The 19,674-nt window shown below is 39.8% G+C and overlaps 1 protein-coding gene across 1 annotated transcript in view; it reads right to left on the bottom strand.

Annotated features, from left to right (window-relative positions):
• TBC1D5 (TBC1 domain family member 5) overlaps positions 1–19,674 on the bottom strand; it is a 274,157-nt gene that overhangs the window by 230,566 nt on the left and 23,917 nt on the right. Inside the window, exon 3 of the mRNA XM_073333539.1 lies at positions 121–187. Within this exon, the coding sequence (XP_073189640.1) occupies positions 121–187 (67 nt within the window). The remainder of the gene's footprint in view (positions 1–120; positions 188–19,674) is intronic.

Here is a 19,674-nt window from a genome sequence, read left to right as displayed (position 1 = left end):
CTTCAGTTTAAGTTGTATAATATTCTTAAATAATCTCAGACTGCTCTTTGGCTTTAAGTAGGTGATGATTCCCATTCTAGTCAAACAAAAATATTTTTAAAATAGCAAACAAATACCTACCTGTAAGAAATAAATGTTCCATCAGAGACTAATGTATAATGTGGTCTTCCATTCTCATGGGATCCTCCTAAAAAACAAAAATGAAAGAAGCAGACCTTAGTCATAAGACAAGGATACACTGATATTGAACGTAGCAATGTAGGGCACAAGGGCATATGTAAGTGATCTTAATCTATGTGGCAATGTGTTTCATGGCTAAGAAATAGACAGCCTTACCTGGATAGGTCTCATCCTTCCATCTTGAAGAATGTTATTGATTAACTAGAGAAGACCTCAAGTCTCAAGCTTCAGTTCTGGATATGAATTTTCCCAAACCTCAAAGGTGTTTGTATCTGGGGTTTTGAGTTCGTTTAACAACTAGAGACAAGCCTAAGTGAATAAGATGTTTTTAAAAGATAACGTCTAATAAAAATGGATGAAAAAGAAATATGTTTTCCTATCTGAAGTCAATTTATATATTGTGAAATGTTTTAACTAAATGAATAGTAAAATGAAGTCTTCTTTCCACAGAAGGCAGCCAGGGCAGTTCAAGTTTCCCTCACATTGGCTCAGTAACATGCCTCTAAGCAAGACAGACTACTTACAAAGGGGAGAGGGTGGTCCACCATCAATACCCCTGAATCCTTGGCCTTTTCCCATCAAGATTGAGTTATGATGCTTCTTCAAATAAAACACATGTCCAAGAGGTAAGGCCATATGGCTCAGTGAATAGAATTCCACATGAGGACTTGGATTCTATTCCTGCTCTGCCACCTAGCTGCTGTGTGACCTTAGGAAAGTTACTTCACTTCCCTTTGCCTCAGTTTTTTCATCTGTAACAGAGGCATAATGATACCAGCTGGCTTTGTAAAGCGCTCTGAGAGCTCGGAATGAAAAGCACTATCCAAGAGCTAGGCACTATTATTACTAACTCATTTCATATAAGCCAATGACAACTCACATGAAAACTATTTTTCAGTAACTCCTGCCCTAGGATAAAATAAAATCGATAACCAAGGCATCAAAGATGGTCTTTCTGAACAACCCAGTCCCTCATCACTCGACATGCTGGCATTTTATTTAAGAGTCAAAATGTGGTACTGTACAAGGCTAGTTGTTGAAAAGAAATGGGATCTGATCCTAAACAGCTACTACTACTCCAGTACAGAATTCTGGAATAAAGAGTTGCTGCCCCTTTGATACTTTCCTACCTACCGAAGAAAGACCTGTGAACTCTTTAGTGCTCATGTCTTTGGAAAGTATATTTAATACAAAAGAAACTGCTCTACATATATATTGTAAAGTCATAACCATTTTCTTAAACCTTGCAATAAGTAGGGAAGGGTTTTGAGGCTGTCAGTTTCAGAATCAGAGATAAAAGTGATTTCACTTAGGAAATCAGATCGTGCATTCCCCAGTTGCAAAAGCTGCTTACCCATGCCAGAATGAAGACACATCTTCCTGCTGACAAGTTTGCACTCTGCTTAAAATTTTATTTTTAATTGAAGATGAATTTTTGTTAATAAACATCTTTATTTTGAGCTGTAAAACAATTCTAAGTTTAGTTTATATAAAACACTTGTTTATTACTATTAACAATGCAGTGTTTTATGCTTAGAGACAAGGAGAATGTAACAGACAAGTATCCGCTTACATTATAAGTCTGTAAATTCCTATAGCATGACTTTCAAATACCACGTTATATTCAGTTTTAGCATATTTAAAGCTTAATAATTTAATGATTTATACAATTTTAATTTGTACTTTCAAACCACTCTGAACAATCTGAGGTGCCACTGGAGATCATAACAGTGGTCCTGGTTAAGTCAAATAATAATTATAGAGCTTTCACTTTAAAGAGGAGATTATTTTTAATTATTGAGTGAAGTACTTGAGGTACCATACTTATATAATTACGCTACTCATTAAATGGTTATTGAAAGCTGAAATGTAATTTTAGTGACAGCTACCTATTTTTCGTTGTACATTTTATAGATGACAGATAAGTCAAGAATACTAGTTTACTCAAAATTCCTGGCAGCTGTACTTGAGCTTTCAGGTATAGAACAATTAAGCTGTGCTTATTTTGAAACTTTTTTTTAAACGTATCTTACAGATTATTTTGCTATATAGAGAAACAAAAAAAAATTCCGTTCCCAGAGATGAGAGAGAAAATAGTGATAAACAGATATTTTTCTTCTGTTTAATGTCAGCAAATTCTGGTTCTACAATGTACTTTCTTTTCAAGCCATATCCCTGAAAAAAACAGAACACATCTGCAAGGCAGTATCAGCTATTTTATTAGAAGACTGTTTTGTTTAACAAAATGAACACCCAGCGACAACACAAATATGGAAGACTGATTTTAGTCAAAATGTGTTTGCTGTATAATGCAAACAAAAAAATTACTTAACAGATTGCAGATCTTGAGTATAAAGGGGTAATCAGCATACAATAAGCATTATACTATGCATTAAAACTATATATAATGCCACAAAAGACTCGTTTGCTTCTTTGTAACACTAAGGTTCACAACTCTTCAAACATCAAACCCCATCAGATTATTTTACTCCATAGGTATATATTCAATATCAAATTGAGTCACATAAAATTATTCTAATAATTAAGGGACCCTGACACCTGACAGCATAGAGGTTTTGGCCTCATAAAATATTAACCCATTGACTCATCCTCAGTATTTTCATCCCTTCCACATGATGCTTCAAATTCAACTTATTCCTCCATTTTTCCAAAGGCCATTATCTTGTACAAATTAATCTTTTCTTTCTCACAATGAAAACTAAACAGAAGAGTAAATTTGTTTCATTAACAATATTAAAGCTAAGATTTCTGAGTTCGCTGCATAGGGAAAAAGCAATAAAGTTTTGAAGAGGGAAAAACTGCTTTGTTCCTTCAATCCCCTAGTTGAAATTAATTATAGCAAATGTTTATGAAAACATCTGTTCCATGCAGTTATAAATTCTTAATTTTAGCATGGGCGATTCTAGGCTTCTCTATTATTTTGAAAGAAGAGTCTAAAAATTGAAAGGTTTACAAAAGAACAGGCAATCTGATTATCTACAGTACGATATATATAGTTTGCAATGTCCTGAGGATCCCTGCGGCAAAGAAAAACACCACAAAATACAAAAAGACTAGCTAAGACAGACACAAATCAGAAAAATCTTCAACTGGTCTAACTTGACTGAAGGTGAAAAAATAAAAGTAAAACCAGACCTGAGGAACACCAAATTAAGTCTGCACTACATAACCTAAGTCTATACAAAGTAAAATGTAGTAGGTATATTGATTTCCATCTTATGCATTTAATAAAGGAGTAAGAACAGAGTACACTTGACATTACCTATTTGTGTCAACAGAGGATGCTAGAGAGTTTAAGATGATTCAGTAGCTGCTCCACTTCTGAAACTCAATTGTTAGTATAAGATCTTAGGCTCTGAACGCTCTCTTGGACTTTTTACATAACACCCTTGCAACTACAGTGTTAAATTCAATTTACACCAAATAAGCTTTTAAAATGATTAAATAGAGCAAGCTTGAAGCAGTGTACAGAAACTGAAAATAATGCCTTCAGCTAAAGAATTAAGTGCACTGCACTTCTGATATTTATAAAATAATTATTAGGCCAGAAAGTTGAAGAACATTTCACTCTGAGAAAGCTGAAGTTGTCTGACATAAAAATGATGCAACTTTCTGACGAGCATATCAGAGCAATCTTTTAAATTCAAACCTTTTCCCCCCTTGCTTCTGAAGTAATTTAGGATCATTGACGGATGCATACTTTGCAAGCATGCATTCCTTTGTAAAGATATTTTGGTAGCATTTTAAATATTAATATTGTGCCAAAACAATCTTTATATTTTGCCACAAATGAAAAAAGATAATATTCTGGTAACGAGATGCATGTGAACAGTTAAAAATTGTACACCATGCTCACTAAAGGTAACTCTTGCACTAGATGAAATGTGTAATTTGTTAATCTTGCAAATTAACAAAAATGAAATTACCCTGAACATGGATCTAGCTTTTGTACATTCCTAGAGAGAGAGATTTTCCTTATATATATTTGAGTTTTCAGCAAAGAGGACACTGGAGCAAGATATTCTACAGTACCCACGCATAGACTAGTTTTGCATCAGTGGAGGATGGTGACATCTGAAAGTGGGTAGGCAAAACTGACACATAAAGGTGCAGAATGAGAGCCTGTTTATAGCAGTAGGGAAAGATAGCATATCTGGTGAACAATATGGTAGGAAATTCTATCCTGAGAAGCCTCCACTGTTTTGCAGCTATAAAAGAAAACATTTTGTATGGGCAAGAATAACTGGGATTGCAAAAATCCCAAGTAAATATAATCCTGATCTCTCTTTTGGATTACTACTTTGCTAGACTAAACTGGCATTTTGCAATGATGTATACATTCAAAATCATGGCAAATGTAGGTGCATAATAGATTACTATGTTCTCTTTAAGCAAAAAAATAAATAAATCTGTTTTAAATAGTTTAACCAAGAATTACATGCACAACTTTTCATATGCAAAATACAAAGATTTGTATGCCCAAAATGCATTTGTGAAGGCAAAAACATGGCTAGGAAATGTACACAAAATAAAATAGGGGTGCATGAAATTGGGATAAAATTTAAGTGGAATCTTTTGAAAATTTGATCCTTTATGTCTCCAAGTTCATAATCATTCTACTCAAAAAGAAAAGGAGTACTTGTGGCACCTTAGAGACTAACCAATTTATTTGAGCATAGGCTTTTGTGAGCTACAGGTTAGTCTCTAAGGTGCCACAAGTACTCCTTTTCTTTTTGCGAATACAGACTAACACGGCTGTTACTCTGAAACCTGTCATTCTACTCAAAGAATTTCAGTCGCACCACATTATAAAAAAGTTTTATCCTATTTTTGACTTTGTAACATCTTCCACACTACATCTTCTATTTGAAACAGCCCCCACTTTCAGGGTGCTTTGCAATCAAACTGTGCTGTGGTAGGAGGTGAAGAGGACAAGGAAAGGAGAAACAGTCAGAAGGAAGGAGTAGCAGATAACAGATCAACCAACAAGGGAGGGGGGGGGGGAGAAGCAGTTTTCAATTATCCCCTCTCTTGTAGTTTCCACAACACTGTGGCTCTCTGGCCACTTTAAACTCACTTTCAATTTTAAAGAAGTTTGGACTTTTATTTTTGTAAATAGAAAAAGGATTTAAAGTAACAGCTACACATCCACAAACTCCTGGGGCAACCACAGTCAGATTTATGTGGGACGGAGATGGTGTTCAAATAGACCACTTAAAAGTTTAAAATTTAAATTAAATTTAAGAAAAAATATCTTCAGAGAAGAGTGAGATTTATAATCTTTTAGCTACTCTTGCCTTTTACTTATCTACTAAGAATAATCCTCTGCTCCCAAAACTGAATTTTAAGTTTTTTAAAAAATATGTAAAATAATGAACCATATTCTAATGCCTTGCATAATGACAGGTTTCAGGGTAGCAGCCGTGTTAGTCTGTATTCGCAAAAGAAAAGGAGTACTTGTGGCACCTTAGAGACTAACAAATTTATCTGAGCATAAGCTTTCGTGAGCTACAGCATCCGATGAAGAGAGCTGTAGCTCACGAAAGCTTATGCTCAAACAAATTTGTTAGTCTCTAAGGTGCCACAAGTCCTCCTTTTCTTTTGCATATTCTAATGGAAAACAAGCCCTCCATGTGCCTGGGAAGGATTCTCGGGTGGTAGGTGTGCACCAATACTATATTAATGCACACGCAGTTGTGGCTTAGTGTAAGCCTTTTACTACAGGAAATATGGGCCAAATTCAATGGTGATGTTAACAGTGGTGTAACTGGTCAACGTATGGCTGTAAACAGAAAGTAATGTAATGTGCACCAATTCAGCATTCTGTGGGAGCCACACAGCACTGGCCAGCAGACAAGCGTACCTCTTCCAGTGAAGTCAGTAAAAGTTTAGTCTGGTTATGCCATGGTTCAATGTGGTACCAGGAGTCCTGCGATTGCTGTTAGCAGAAGATGAAATTAGATTATAGTGAATATGCTTTATCTCACTCCTTCTGGCCACACTGATTTTCCTGCTCCTCTTCTGTTTCATGCATTGAACATCACATTGGTGCCAGTTACACTTGCTGTTGTCAATCATTTACAACATGTAACTTAAACTAGTGTTTAGATCACCAATTAATTTGACACAAACACTTCAGTAAGATTTAGCTCCATTTACTCCATGCTGCATTCAGACCAGCATCAAGTGGACTGTCTGCAACCAATAAATAATGGCCACCTCTAAACCTCAAGAGAGTCCTTAGAGATCATAAAATGAATGTTTAGTGAAATAAAGAGGTTGTAGTAGTCCATTACAGCCATGGACAATGCCATGAATAATCATACTTTTACAGAAAGAAAAATCTTAGAATCAGTCTGGAACTATTGCTATAAATTGCTATAACATGATGTACAAAATCTTGAGTGACTTAGTGCTTGCATCCAGAATGTTGCAGCTAATTTTAATTTAAAATATAAACAGCCTGAAAGGCCTGTGAACAGTAAACTGCAATAATCCAGCTGAGATGTAATAAATAGGAGTTAATGACTCAGCATCCCCCTGAGACAACACTGGTCATACAGCTTTGCTTAGTTTTAGACATGCACAATCAGGGTATAAAGGTGGTCTCTGGAGACCTTTTACTTTGATAATAGCAAAAACATACCACCACTTTCTTTTTAAATCTCAGGGTTACTGTGGTTCTTTAATGTACTCTATGTTTCTTCAATTGCACTCAATTTGAGACTTCAAACTGTAAAATACAAGTATATGCAATCATTCTATTTTGGAAAAATAAATCATAGTTAAATGTAGTTTTCATTGTCAAATGGACCAACAGGAGTAATTGCTTCATGCCCCACGATTCGAATAAAGTTGGAGCCAAAAGGTTGGTGATTGGATAGGACAAGCAGTTTTCTGCCTTCTTGATACTTTGACAGACTTAGAAATTGCTATTAAATACTAAGAACAAAACTCTAATTGGCTAAAATAACTGAACACTTTCTACAGGAAACTAAACCTAGCACACTGGCAACTAAAACTGGCTTGGAGTTAATGGGCCAGATTTTGAATCAAGTTGTATATCTCTGTAAATCTGGAGTAACAACTGAGCTACTTTGAATTTACACCAAAGTCAGCTGAAGGAGAATCTGGCCCACTAAATTTAATTAGAAATAGAATGCTACGCCTATACCAAAACTATGGTTCTCACAATACACCGATTACCTATATAATAAGATTCCAGAATTGTCAATCTGTCGATGTGTCATTCTGAAGCCTAGAATGTATGTTTTGTCAGTGTGAAGCAAGGAAACAGCTGTAAGCATGGTTGAGTGCTCTTTTTGTTTAGAATATCATCAGGTTTAGTCATCCCTGGGATTTGTGATCTATACTGTCCAATTTTTAAGTTCTCAGCCATTTTTACTTTATGAATTACTCCTGAGTGACAGCAATGCTCAAAAGGTGAGAGGTCACAGATGGCACAGCCAAACGAAGGACTGCTGTGAAAGAAGGCATACTTCATGACAAAAGCTGTAAACCACGTATTTTTCTAGATGCCAACATTACCATGTGAAACCTAAGTTTGTAAATAAAGCCATTGAGATGGCAGGGGTTGAGAATGGGTCACCAACCGCCTTTCTTTTGAGGTGCTAGGAAATATGTTGAGTAAAACCCCTCCCTCAGTACTGAAGAGGAACCCGCTCTAAGAGAGATTCCACTTCTTGTTTGTGAATGTTCTTGAGAGTGGCCCCCAAAAGAGCGGTGGGGAAAGGGGATTTGGAAGGGGTAGGGATGCAAACTCTTGTATAACCAGAATGGATGATGCTGAGCGTTCACTTGCCTGTTTGTGTTGCACTCCAGGTGTTGAAAAAGTGCTAGAAAACTCCCAAATGTTGGACTCATGGTTTACAGCTCTTAAGCTCCTGTGAAAAATGATGCTTAGACAAGGGCTGAAATTGGAAGGAGGAATCTGCTGCAGAAGGTGTGGAGAAGCGGATCTTTTGAGCTATCTGCTTCTTACAAGGTGGCTCAAAGTCTCTGGTAGAAGAACTGTTGAGCCATCAGTCAAGGCTTTTTCTCTTCAGAGCTGGTGTATATATTTCTAGGGACTGGAGGGTAGCCCTGGAGTCCTTTAAAGTGTGTAAGGGCTCATCTGTCTTCTGATTAAACAGAAGAGTCTCACTGAAGCAAGCTTCTCAATGGTGTTCTGGATCTCTCTGGGAAAACCAACCATGGAACCATGACCATAACGATGACAGCAGCCACTGCACTCGAAGATGTATCAGATACATCTACTGCTGATTGGATAGTGATCCTGGCAACATTTTAGCTACCTCTATGGGAGTCTGGAAACGTGATATGTCCTCTGGGAGACTGTCAATAAAGTCAGAGAATTTCCAATAGTTCAGGAACCCATGCTTATCCAGTAGTGCTTGGTAACTGACTATCCTGAACTAGAAGCTAGAAGAAAAGAAGACCCTCCCTTTTCCAATAAGTTAAGAAGCTTCCCCTCTTTATCAGTCAGAATAGTTTATCAGTCAGGGATTGGCTGCCTATATCTCTCTGATGTGACTTGGACCATTAAGAAGTAGGAACAGGGTGGGAGAACTGAAATTCTGTTCCATTGGTTGGGACATAGTACCACTTCTCTGCCCTCTTAGCGGTAGGTATGCCAGTAAGCTGTGGTTTGCCAGACCACTGTTGCTGGCTCCAGTATGGCTTTGTTAATTATGAACGTTATTCTACTGGAGCTAGAGGACTGCAGGATGTCCAGGAGCTTGTGTTGAGGACCCTGACCCTCAAGTGGAATCTGCAACTCCCCTGCAATTGTTTATAGTCATCAGGAGCAGATGGAGACATTCGAATCACCACCAAATCTGGATGTGAAGACTGCAATCTTGTCAGATCTCGTGCATATTCTTCCTCCTCAGAAGGATTTGGAAGTACTCAAGTTGTCCCCTCAAAGGGGAGGGAAGGCATGACTCCTTAGCAGAACAGACCAATTCTGCAGGATTTTATTGGTCCCATGGTCCCCAGTATGGCTAACAAGATGAGTCAAATGAGGGTTGTGGTGGTCCCTAAGGTGTGAGGTACCGACAGTTCTGAGGCAGATGATGAGGTAGGGGATGGACCCAAGCTGGCCCAGATCTTCTGTCCAGGACAGTGTGTCTTGGAGGAGAAGGAGGGCATAATGGTTCATCTGGCAGTTCAGAATTTCTGATGGGGAGAAAACTGATTCATTTCCAACCGTGATACTGATGGTGACCTTGGAGGGATATTATAGCCCAAAGATGGAATCAGACACAAACTCCTTCCAAAGGGCTGCACCCCTGGTGGAGTCACAACCTCTCTCAAAAGAGAGGCAGCTGAAAAAGTGGGAGCCTCGAGGTTTGGAAACGTGAAGATGTCCTCAGGCGGAGTGTAGATCTCAGCTCTTCCCAGCTTCAGAGGGGTCCTGTCTGCCTGAACCATTGGAACCACAGAAGAGATAGTCTGTGCCACAGCCGTTGAAGAAAGACAGAACTGCAGGTGACTTATACTCTCAGATGTTAATCTTCATCAGTACTGGTGGATCTCAGGATTTGTGCTTGGGAGGCACCAGAAGCATGGTACCATCGCATCACAATCTGGTGCCTATGGAGCCCTAGACTTGTGTGCTTTTTTATCATGCCTCTGAGACTTAGTACATCCTAAGTTCTCTTGGGCAGAGTTAGTGCTTGGTTTAGGCAGGGCTAGATTTGACCTCTTCAAAGTGGTTTTGGAGGAAAACTTAGTCTTGTATTTATGAGAATGCTCCCTTCTCTCCAGACAAGTCCCCACTGAGGGATCTCTGGTGGTAGACTGCTTAGCTCCTGATTTGGACATAGTGGTAGGAGGTGCACTCCTTGCTGAGTCAGACTGATGTACGGAGAGGGACTTCCCAGCCTGGGGCTGATTGTGGTCTCATAGTCTTTTCCATTAGGTGCTTTCTAAGGTGAAGTTCCCGTTCTTTCCAGGTACGGCTTAGGAATGAACAGCAGATACTGCATCTTGCCATGATGTGGGCTTCTCGAAGGCAGCACAACCAGCATTCGTGGTCGTTGCTGACCAGGAAGGACTGCAGGCAGGAAGAACAAATTTTGAAGCCCAGAGTCCTGGGCATAGTTTAGTACCCAAGCAGGGTACTGGGAGTGGGATGGCGTGTGCTCACTAGGTCAGGTAGACTAACTATAAAACCCTAAAAGTAACAGATACAAACTTGAAAACTCTACAATATAAAAACTATTTACAGATATCTAAATATATTTTCACCGATAAAGAAGAAAGGTGAAGCTTTAGAAGCTGGAGGTTCCGACCTGCACGATGCAGCTATGAGTAGGAACTGGAGAGGTGGTCAATCTGCCCTGCCCTATATTTCCTCAGTCAGAAGAATGAGGTGAGCCAGGGCACATGTGCAGACCAACAGACTCTGCTTTCCAAATTGTCTGGGTATCATCCAAAGGACACATCTGAAGGAGCAGTTAAACAGGTAGGAGAAGAACCACGAGAAGACAGAGTCACAGAAGCCAAAGGGGCCAAGATTTCAAGACGAACTGCATGGTCAACTGTGTCAAAGGGAGCCAACAGGTCACGGAGAACAAACAGAGTACTGGTTCTTAGATTTTGCTAAGAAGCAGCCATTACAGACTGTGGCGAGAGTGGTTTCAGTTGAATGCAAGGGGGAAATTAGTGAGGGTCTACGATAGATATGGACGAGAGGAAATCCAGACAGCAATTGTAAAAAGCACTTTCAATGAACTTAGAGATGAAAGGTAGAAGGGAGATGGAGAAGGTGGTGGTTGGAGAGGCAAATGGGGTCAAGGGTGACTATTTGGTATATTTTAACACTATTAAATACAAATGCACAAGAGGTAGAAGATAAATATTTGTGAAATCAAGAGCAGCATGCATAAAACAAAAAAAACCATGTTGGCATTCTATTACAAATCTATTATGTGATTGATTTTAAAAGCAACCTGGTTGATTGCATCTGGGCAGAATTTAAAGAACGCATTGTCACTGCCACACTCAAGAGGGTAAGGCATAAACGAAGTGCATGGTTAAAAAGGAAACTGATGGAAACTTTTATTAAGACAACAAAATCATGTTAATTTAATACCAGTATCTGGCAGCCAGCCCCATGCATTAAAATTAATGGCCAAGAATAGAGCCACCAATCCCAACCTGTCTCATATACCTGAGATTTCCAGGCCCTTTACAGTACCCCTTGCCTCAACTGAATTGGCCTATACTGAGGAAGCCCACTCTGGAAAAAGCATACAGCGATCCACACCACTTGCCTGTCCAACTCCCATATGCCCTTACAAGCTGGTGCAAGAAAATTCTGGCCTCTTCAGATGCACTCAGCATCAGAAGACCTGACTCTGAGTGACCACCCGATGCAATCGCTAGACCAGTACCAAGAGATGGTACAGGAGACTACATTTTAAATGTAAAATTACAAAACAGTATTGGAACACAATTAACCTCTTTCCATATAAGTGGAGCAAAAAATGTCAACTGAACATTAAAAGCAACTGTTGGATTAGGTATCCAACATTGCACTGGAAAAAAATCTCCCATAAACCAAAAGGAAAACATTCTTTTGAGTAGAACTTATTTTTTATAAAGCTTCTAGGATGGATAATCAGGTGTCCGGTTTTCGACCAGAACACCTGGTCGAAAAGGGACCCTGGTGGCTCCCGTCAGCACCGCTGACCGGGCTGTTAAAAGTCCAGCCAGCGGTGCTGCAGAGCTAAGGCAGGATAGTCCCTACCAATCCTGGCTCCATGCTGCGCCCTGTAAGTGGCCAGCAGGTCCGGCTCCTAGGTGGCAGGGGCCACGGGGCTCCACACGCTGCCCCCGCCCCGAGCACTGGCTCCGTACTCCCATTGGCCAGGAACCGCAGGCAATGGGAGCTGCAGGGATGGTGCCTGCAGGCGAGAGCAGTGTGCAGAACCACCTGCCGCGCCTCTGCCTAGGAGCCGAACCTGCTTGCTGCTTTTAGGGTGCAGCGTGGAGCCAGGACTGGGAGGGACTAGCCTGCCTTAGTTCCCCCCACTGCTCAGCTGACCGGCACCTGCCGGAGGTAAGCCCGTGCCCCAATCCCCTGCCCCAGCCCTGAGCCAACCCCAAACTCGGAGCACCCTTCTGCACCCCAACCCCTCATCCCCAGCCCCACCCTAACCCCAACCCCCTGCCCCAGCCCAGAGCCCCCTCCCACACCCTGAACCCCTCTGCCCCATTCCCCAGCCTAGAACCCCCTCCTGCACTCCAACCCCTCATCCCTGGCCCCACTCCAGAGCCTGCACCCCCTCCTGCACCCCAACCCCCTGCCCCATCCCCCAGCCTGGAGCCCGCACCCCCAGTCACATAAGAACAGCCATGTTAGGTCAGACCAAAGGTCCATCCAGCCCAGTATCCTGTCTACTGACAGTGGCCATTGCCAGGTGCCCCAGAGGGAGAGAACCTAACAGGTAATGATCAAGTGATCTCTCTCCTGCCATCCATCTCCACCCTCTGACAAACAGAGGCTAGGGACACCATTCCTTACCCATCCTGGTTAATAGCCATTAATGGACTTAACCTCCATGAATTTATCCAGTTCTCTTTTAAACCCTATTATAGTCCTAGCCTTCACAACCTCCTCAGGCAAGGAGTTCCACAGGTTGACTGTGCGCTGTGTGAAGAAGCATTTCCTTTTATTTGTTTTAAACCTGCTACCCATTAATTTCATTTGGTGGCCCCTAGTTCTTATATAATGGGAACAAGTAAATAACTTTTCCTTATTCACTTTCTCCACACCACTCATGATTTTATATACCTCTATCATATCTCCCCTTAGTCTCCTCTTTTCCAAGCTGAAAAGTCCTAGCCTCTTTGATCTCTCCTCATATGGGATCTGTTCCAAACCCCTAATCATTTTAGTTGCCCTTTTCTGAACCTTTTCTAATGCCAGTATATCTTTCTTGAGATGAGGGAACCACATCTGTACGCAGTATTCAAGATGTAGGTGTACCACGGATTTATATAAGGGTAATAAAATATTCTCAGTCTTATTCTCTATCCCTTTTATAATGATTCCTAACATCCTGTTTGCTTTTTTGACTGCCGCTGCACACTGCGTGGATGTCTTCAGAGAACTATCCACGATGACTTCAAGATCTTTCTCCTCATTAGTTGTAGCTAAATTAGCCCCCTTCATATTGTATGTATAGTTGGGGTTATCTTTTTCAATGTGCATTACCTTACATTTATCCACATTAAATTTCATTTGCCATTTTGTTGCCCAGTCACTTAGTTTTGTGAGATCTTTTTGAAGTTCTTTACAGTCTGCTTTGGTCTTAACTATCTTGAGCAGTTTAGTATCATCTGCAAACTTTGCCACCTCACTGTTTACTCCCTTCTCCAGATCATTTATGAATAAGCTGAATAGAATTAGTCCGAGGACTGACCCTTGGAGAACACCCCTCTCCATTCTGAAAATTTACCATTTATTCCTACCTTTTGTTTCCTGTCTTTTAACCAATTCTCAATCCATGAAAGGATTTTCCCTCTTATCCCATGACAACTTAATTGACATAAAAGCCTTTGGTGAGGGACCTTGTCAAAGGCTTTCTGGAAATTTAAGTATACTTAATTTAAGTCCACTGGATCCCCCTTGTCCACATGTTTGTTGACCCCTTCAAAGAACTCTAATAGATTAGTAAAACATGATTTTCCTTTACAGAAACCGTGTTGACTTTTGCCCAACAATTTATGTTCTTCTATGTGTCTGACAATTTTATTCTTTACTATTGTTTCAACTAATTTGCCCAGTACTGACGTTAGACTTCTTAGTCTGTAATTGCCAGGATCACCTCTAGAGACCTTTTTAAATATTGGTGTTAGATTAGCTATCTTCCAGTCATTGGGTACAGAAGCTGATTTAAAGGACAGGTTACAAACCATAGTTAATAGTTCCACAATTTCACATTTGAGTTCTTTCAGAACTCTTGGGTGAATGCCTTCTGGTCCCGGTGACTTGTTACTGTTAAGTTTCTCGGTTAATTCCAAAACCTCTACTAGTCACACTTCAATCTGTTATAATTCCTCAGATTTGTCACCTACAAAAGACGGCTCAGGTTTGGGAATCTCCCTAACATCCTCAGCCATGAAGACTGAAGCAAAGAATTCATTTAGTTTCTCCGCGATGACTTTATTGTCTTTAAGTGCTCCTTTTGTATCTTGATCGTCCAGGGGCTCCACTGGTTGTTAAGCAGGCTTCCTGCTTCTGATGTACTTAAAAAAAATTTTATTACTTTGAGTTTTTGGATAGCTGTTCTTCAGACTCCTTTTTGGCTTTTTTAATTACATTTTTACATTTAATTTGGCAGTGTTTATGCTCCTTTTAGAGCCCTCACCTCCTCCCGCACCTCACCTCCTCCCACACCTCAACCTCCTGCTCCAGCCCAGTGAAAGTGAGTGAGGGTGGGGGAATGTAGTGAGCAGGGCAGTAGGACCTCAGGGAAGGGTCGGGGCAGGGGGCATGGCCAGTGAGTGAGGGTGGGGGAATGTAGTGAGCAGGGCGGTAGGACCTCAGGGAAGGGTCGGGGCAGGGGGCATGGCCTCAGGGGAGGGGAGGGGCTTGTTTGTTCGTTTTTGTGCTATTAGAAAGTTGGCAACCCTAAATCAAATCATCCATTTTGCCAGCTCAAATGCAAATACATTCTCTGAATGGACATGATCTAGGCAAATGAGAAGAATAGGTGTACATGTATTAGTATTTAGAATTACATATGTTGAAAGCCTATAGGAACATAGATGGAATCTGTCAACGTGTGCATTTAGCAGAACAGTGAATAGTCATTTACCAAAGAAGTCAGAATGTGGGGAATCATGGGCACCAACAAGGAATGTATCCTTATTTACTCACAACTTGGGAAAGGAGACAGAGTACACATAGATGTATAAACCCCACCAAGTGGTAGACGTCGGTTCTCCACTGCTACCTACTGGAGGACAATGACTTGTGTGAATCCTTACTAATATTTTATAATGGAAATAATGATGCCCATACAGAGTATTTTGAGATGTAAGAAATATGACTGTTTTAAAATGTAAATTATAAAAGTATGACTAGATTTTTCTTGCAAACAATTATATTTCAAGTTATCTGAAAAGCAGCATGATTATTTTACACAATAGGAGACAGCAAAAAACTTTTAGTAGTAGTCAGTTTTTTCTGGTTGGTCTGTCTAACTCTGTAAGGAGAATATGTAACACCCCTTTTGCCAAAATGAAATCATCCAAGGGGCAGAAAGAAAATACCATTGAACATCTGATGGGGTAGCTGATATGACCCCTTTCCAAAATCCTCAGTAAGCCATAAATCTCTTTGAATTATGTATGACACAGGAATAATGAGAACAGTACTCTACTTTTCTACTTAAACATGAGAGCATAATGTAATCTGGGAAGTGACGGAGCAGACAAAGAATGGGTATGTATCCTAATGTGTATACTATTAGCTACTGTAAGTCATAGGACAAAGTGAGTAATATAGAGCCTGTGTGTTTGCACAAGTTCTCTTTCTGCTCTTAATGGAATGACAATAAATGAAGAACATGAAATTTACAGCACGTGAATAGTAAGGTAACAAACAAACAATTTCCCGTATAATTAGCTAAACAGATTTATCCGTAAGTAAATTTGGCCATTTCCTTTTCAACAAAATTTTCATACAATAGCTACCCCTAAAATGCAAACCTTAGTTATCTGGAGAACACAGAATTTGTTAGCTGGTCCATAAGATAGGTTGTTCACAGGGATAGAAAAAAAGGCTTAATGAAAAAAAATCAAGTACTCCACTTGGGAACATACATTGGGCCCACAAAAAAACCTACTGTAAATAAGTGGAGACTGATTACTTCATAAATACAGCCCTGAAGGTTATAGGTTTACTGAAAGAATGTAAATGCTGCACCAAATGTAGATATTCTGTTTGAGTAGAAACATTAATTGCTTTCAAAATACAATATCCTTCCATTTCAAACTGTAGCTTACTTCAATATCTGAGTGAAGTCCTTTTCCTTTTATAGCAACACGTAACCAATTACCTAAGAAAAATGTTTACATTAATCATAATGACTCTATATTTTAGTTTTTATACCACTAATTTTATTTTTACTTAGAACTGAACTCCCTGAGGCATTCTTTCATGCCAACTGTTAATTTCGATCAGTGATAAAGTTCCCTTAAGCTTCTTTTAACATCTACTGGACATGACCTCATAAAATTTAATGCCATTCATTAACCCCAAGCACTTAACTTTACACAGTAATGTCAGGCATTCTGACTTTTCAGTGCACGAGGAATCCAAGTGGGAATTGTTTGAGGGATAAATTACATATGATTTGAGTTGCATAAAGTAAGGCAACAAGCAAGCACTAAAAGGTGAATGAAGGCTATTTTACAAAAATGCAAGATTCTTATGAATCCAGTTATCTATTACACAAACAAAATAAAGCAACCAAGTGACAATATGAGCTCATTAACAGGAAAGAAATTCAAAGTTAAGGCTGACCACCACCTTTTTAAACACTTCCTCCTGTGCCTAGGTTTACCCCACTTCTGGGGCACATCATTTTCATCCTTTGTTTTGAAGCTTTTATCAGGAAATAAGACGGCAAGTTTTAGTAAGCACTCAAATCAGGTTTGTTTGGAGAAAGTCACTGCACTTCACAATGTGAGCACTCACTTCAGTCTGACTGGTCAGCCGCCTAGAAACACCTAATTTGCATGGGGCATGCTCAGAGACCTGTACAGCCAATAGTCACACCCACACTACAGAGATGAGCTATGATACTGAGGAACTGAATACTCTGGTCAGTTGTTGATGGTTTCAGCTTAACTTAGAAGCGCTCTACCAAAGACTTCACTAGGCAGAGTTAAATGCACATTAGCTCATGTATTCCTAGTTCAGGTGTGTCAGTACCACACACTGATATTGGTGAAATGGGACAGGTGAACTGAACACACATCAACAAATGTTATTTACAAATATTGAGCTGCCTGCACATGGCTAATATTTTTGCTGAATTTGAAGACTGATTATTGTACACATCAAAAGTAGTCTTTATGTTTGATGCAGACAATGGTCCTTTTTACAATTCTTTACTATCCATCCACTTTGTTTGGAAGAGGTCACGAGAAAAGTGGTTTGGTTACAGACAAGAACAAATTGCAAATGCCATACTCAAAAATTTGGTATCTATTTGTTAATCATACACGAATTTAAATTCCTGATACTAAGCCCAAAAAAAAAAAATCTAAAATTCTCACAGCAGACAATCAGCTATAAGGCATTCAACTGGAAACACATTATGTATGTAAAGACTGAGAGGCCGTGTTGAGGATGCCTAGAAAATTTCATAGCACTTCTGTTCAGTCCTTGACTTGGCAATTGCTTGTGGACAACTGACGGGTTTCGCATTCAGCATTTCTCCAACAAACTTGTTATCCAGATGCAAGATGATGTGCATTTTGTCCTTCAAGAGCATTCACAATTTTGTGAGGTGTAAAACTAAGGCTCCCACTGACCCTCAATGTAAAATAAATATCTTTGGTACAGTGAACTGAAGGAAAAGATGCTCTTTCTGGGAAACTAGGGCCAATACCATGGATGGCTTTGTACATTAAGATAATTTTGATTTGGACTCTGATAAATGGGGAGCCAGATAAGTTGCTGCGTTTTGTACCACCTAGAACTTTTCCTAAGTATATGGCTTCATTCCTATATGTAATAAATTCCAATAATCCAACCTGAAGGTAACAAAAGTGAAAATAATTGTGGTCACGTCTGAATCTAATACATTGGGGCTCAATCTTATAGCCACTCTCAGATGCAAGATGATGTTTTTTGCAACCATATTTTTTGGATATCCAATAGCACCGAGGAATCCAAAAAGACATCAACTGCCGAAGACCAATGCTCTAAGTAGTAAGGGATATAACAGAAGTACATTTTTTTTAAAGTGCTTCCCTTGTCCAACCAATATCACCTGAGCCTCGCATAGGTTCAGCTTTAGCTAGCTGCTCTTCATGCAAGGACTGATTTTGGCTAGGTGATGGTACTGTTTATATTTGACATAAGATGCAGAGCTAGATGTTGTCTGCACACTCCTGTCAATTCAGACTATATTTCACCAGCTCTCCAATGGCTTCAGACATATTGGATAGTATGTGGAGAGGACTCTAGCGATGGAGGAACAGTCCATAATGACCCTTCGGGTTTTCTGTCTCAGAGAACCTGGGCCATTTCAGGCATTTCCATTAGCCATACAGTCTCTTGAGCTAGGTAAAGACTATTTGATGATCGACTGTATCAGATGCTCAAGAGAATTCCAGAAAGATAAGCATGCACTTCCATTGCCTATGAACAGAAGATGGTCATCTACATGCCCTGGCATGAAGCTTGACCAGAAAGGATCCAGAATACTAGCAGCTAACAAGCAGATGTTGGAAATTTTTTGTTAGTTTTTGAATTGGTTTGCTTAGAAAAGGGAAATTAAACTCTGGGCCATACTTTGTGAGGTCTCCAGTGACAAGTGATAATTTCTTTAGTAATGGTTGGATTATTGCAGGTTTTAGAGTGGGTTGTAGATTCCCTTCAAAGGATATGTTGATAATCTCTTAGCAGGGATCCCAGGGGTCTTCTACTTTCTTTTGCCATTAAGAAAGGGCAGGGGTCAGTCAGTGGTAATAGGCTGTAAATGTTTCCACAACTATTGCTGTAAATAGATAAACTCTTGGAAAACAAGTGCTGCATTTCTGATTCTGGGCTCTGCTCATTTTTGGAGGCCCAAGAGGTTATCCTAGATGTAGGTATCTTTTCTGTGAAAAGGAGTAATACAGCACAGGCAGGCAATGAACTGAGACTATTGAAACTGATCTGCTTATATGTCTCCATTAATAAAAGTCCCTCCAAGAAACCTCCAAACCAAACTGTACATACACTCTATGAAAGGAACAAGCCACCTTCATACCCATCATTTGTTGGTGTCACCCCTCTCTTAGTCTTGGCTTAAACTAGAGCATATGCTTTTGGGAACAGGGGCATTTTATTATGTTTAGGGAGATTGTATAGTACGTGTATACATTGCTTATAGGATCCCCATCTGGCTGAGGTTACTATAATTCAAATCAAGAACAGCAGCAAAAGGAGCTGGGGAGTCTGGGGCTGAAGAGTGTCTCTCTAGGTTTACAAAATCTAACCCAATAGGAAAACTAATTTTTCCACTTCTCAAAAATCCAACATGACAGAAGTGGTTTTGCTTAGGTTTCTCCCATCCTGCCCCCCCCCCCCACACACAAAGAAGTTCTCTCAAAGCTGAAACCAGGCATTGAAACTGTACTTAAAAAGGTAAATATATCAGAAAGTGTATGTGAGAAAACATGGGAATGGTTTAGCGATCTTAACTATAGCAGACACTG

This window comes from Lepidochelys kempii, chromosome 2 (genome assembly GCF_965140265.1).
Source record: "Lepidochelys kempii isolate rLepKem1 chromosome 2, rLepKem1.hap2, whole genome shotgun sequence".
Taxonomy (NCBI): domain Eukaryota; kingdom Metazoa; phylum Chordata; order Testudines; family Cheloniidae; genus Lepidochelys; species Lepidochelys kempii.
This window is presented reverse-complemented; position numbering and strand designations above follow the sequence as displayed.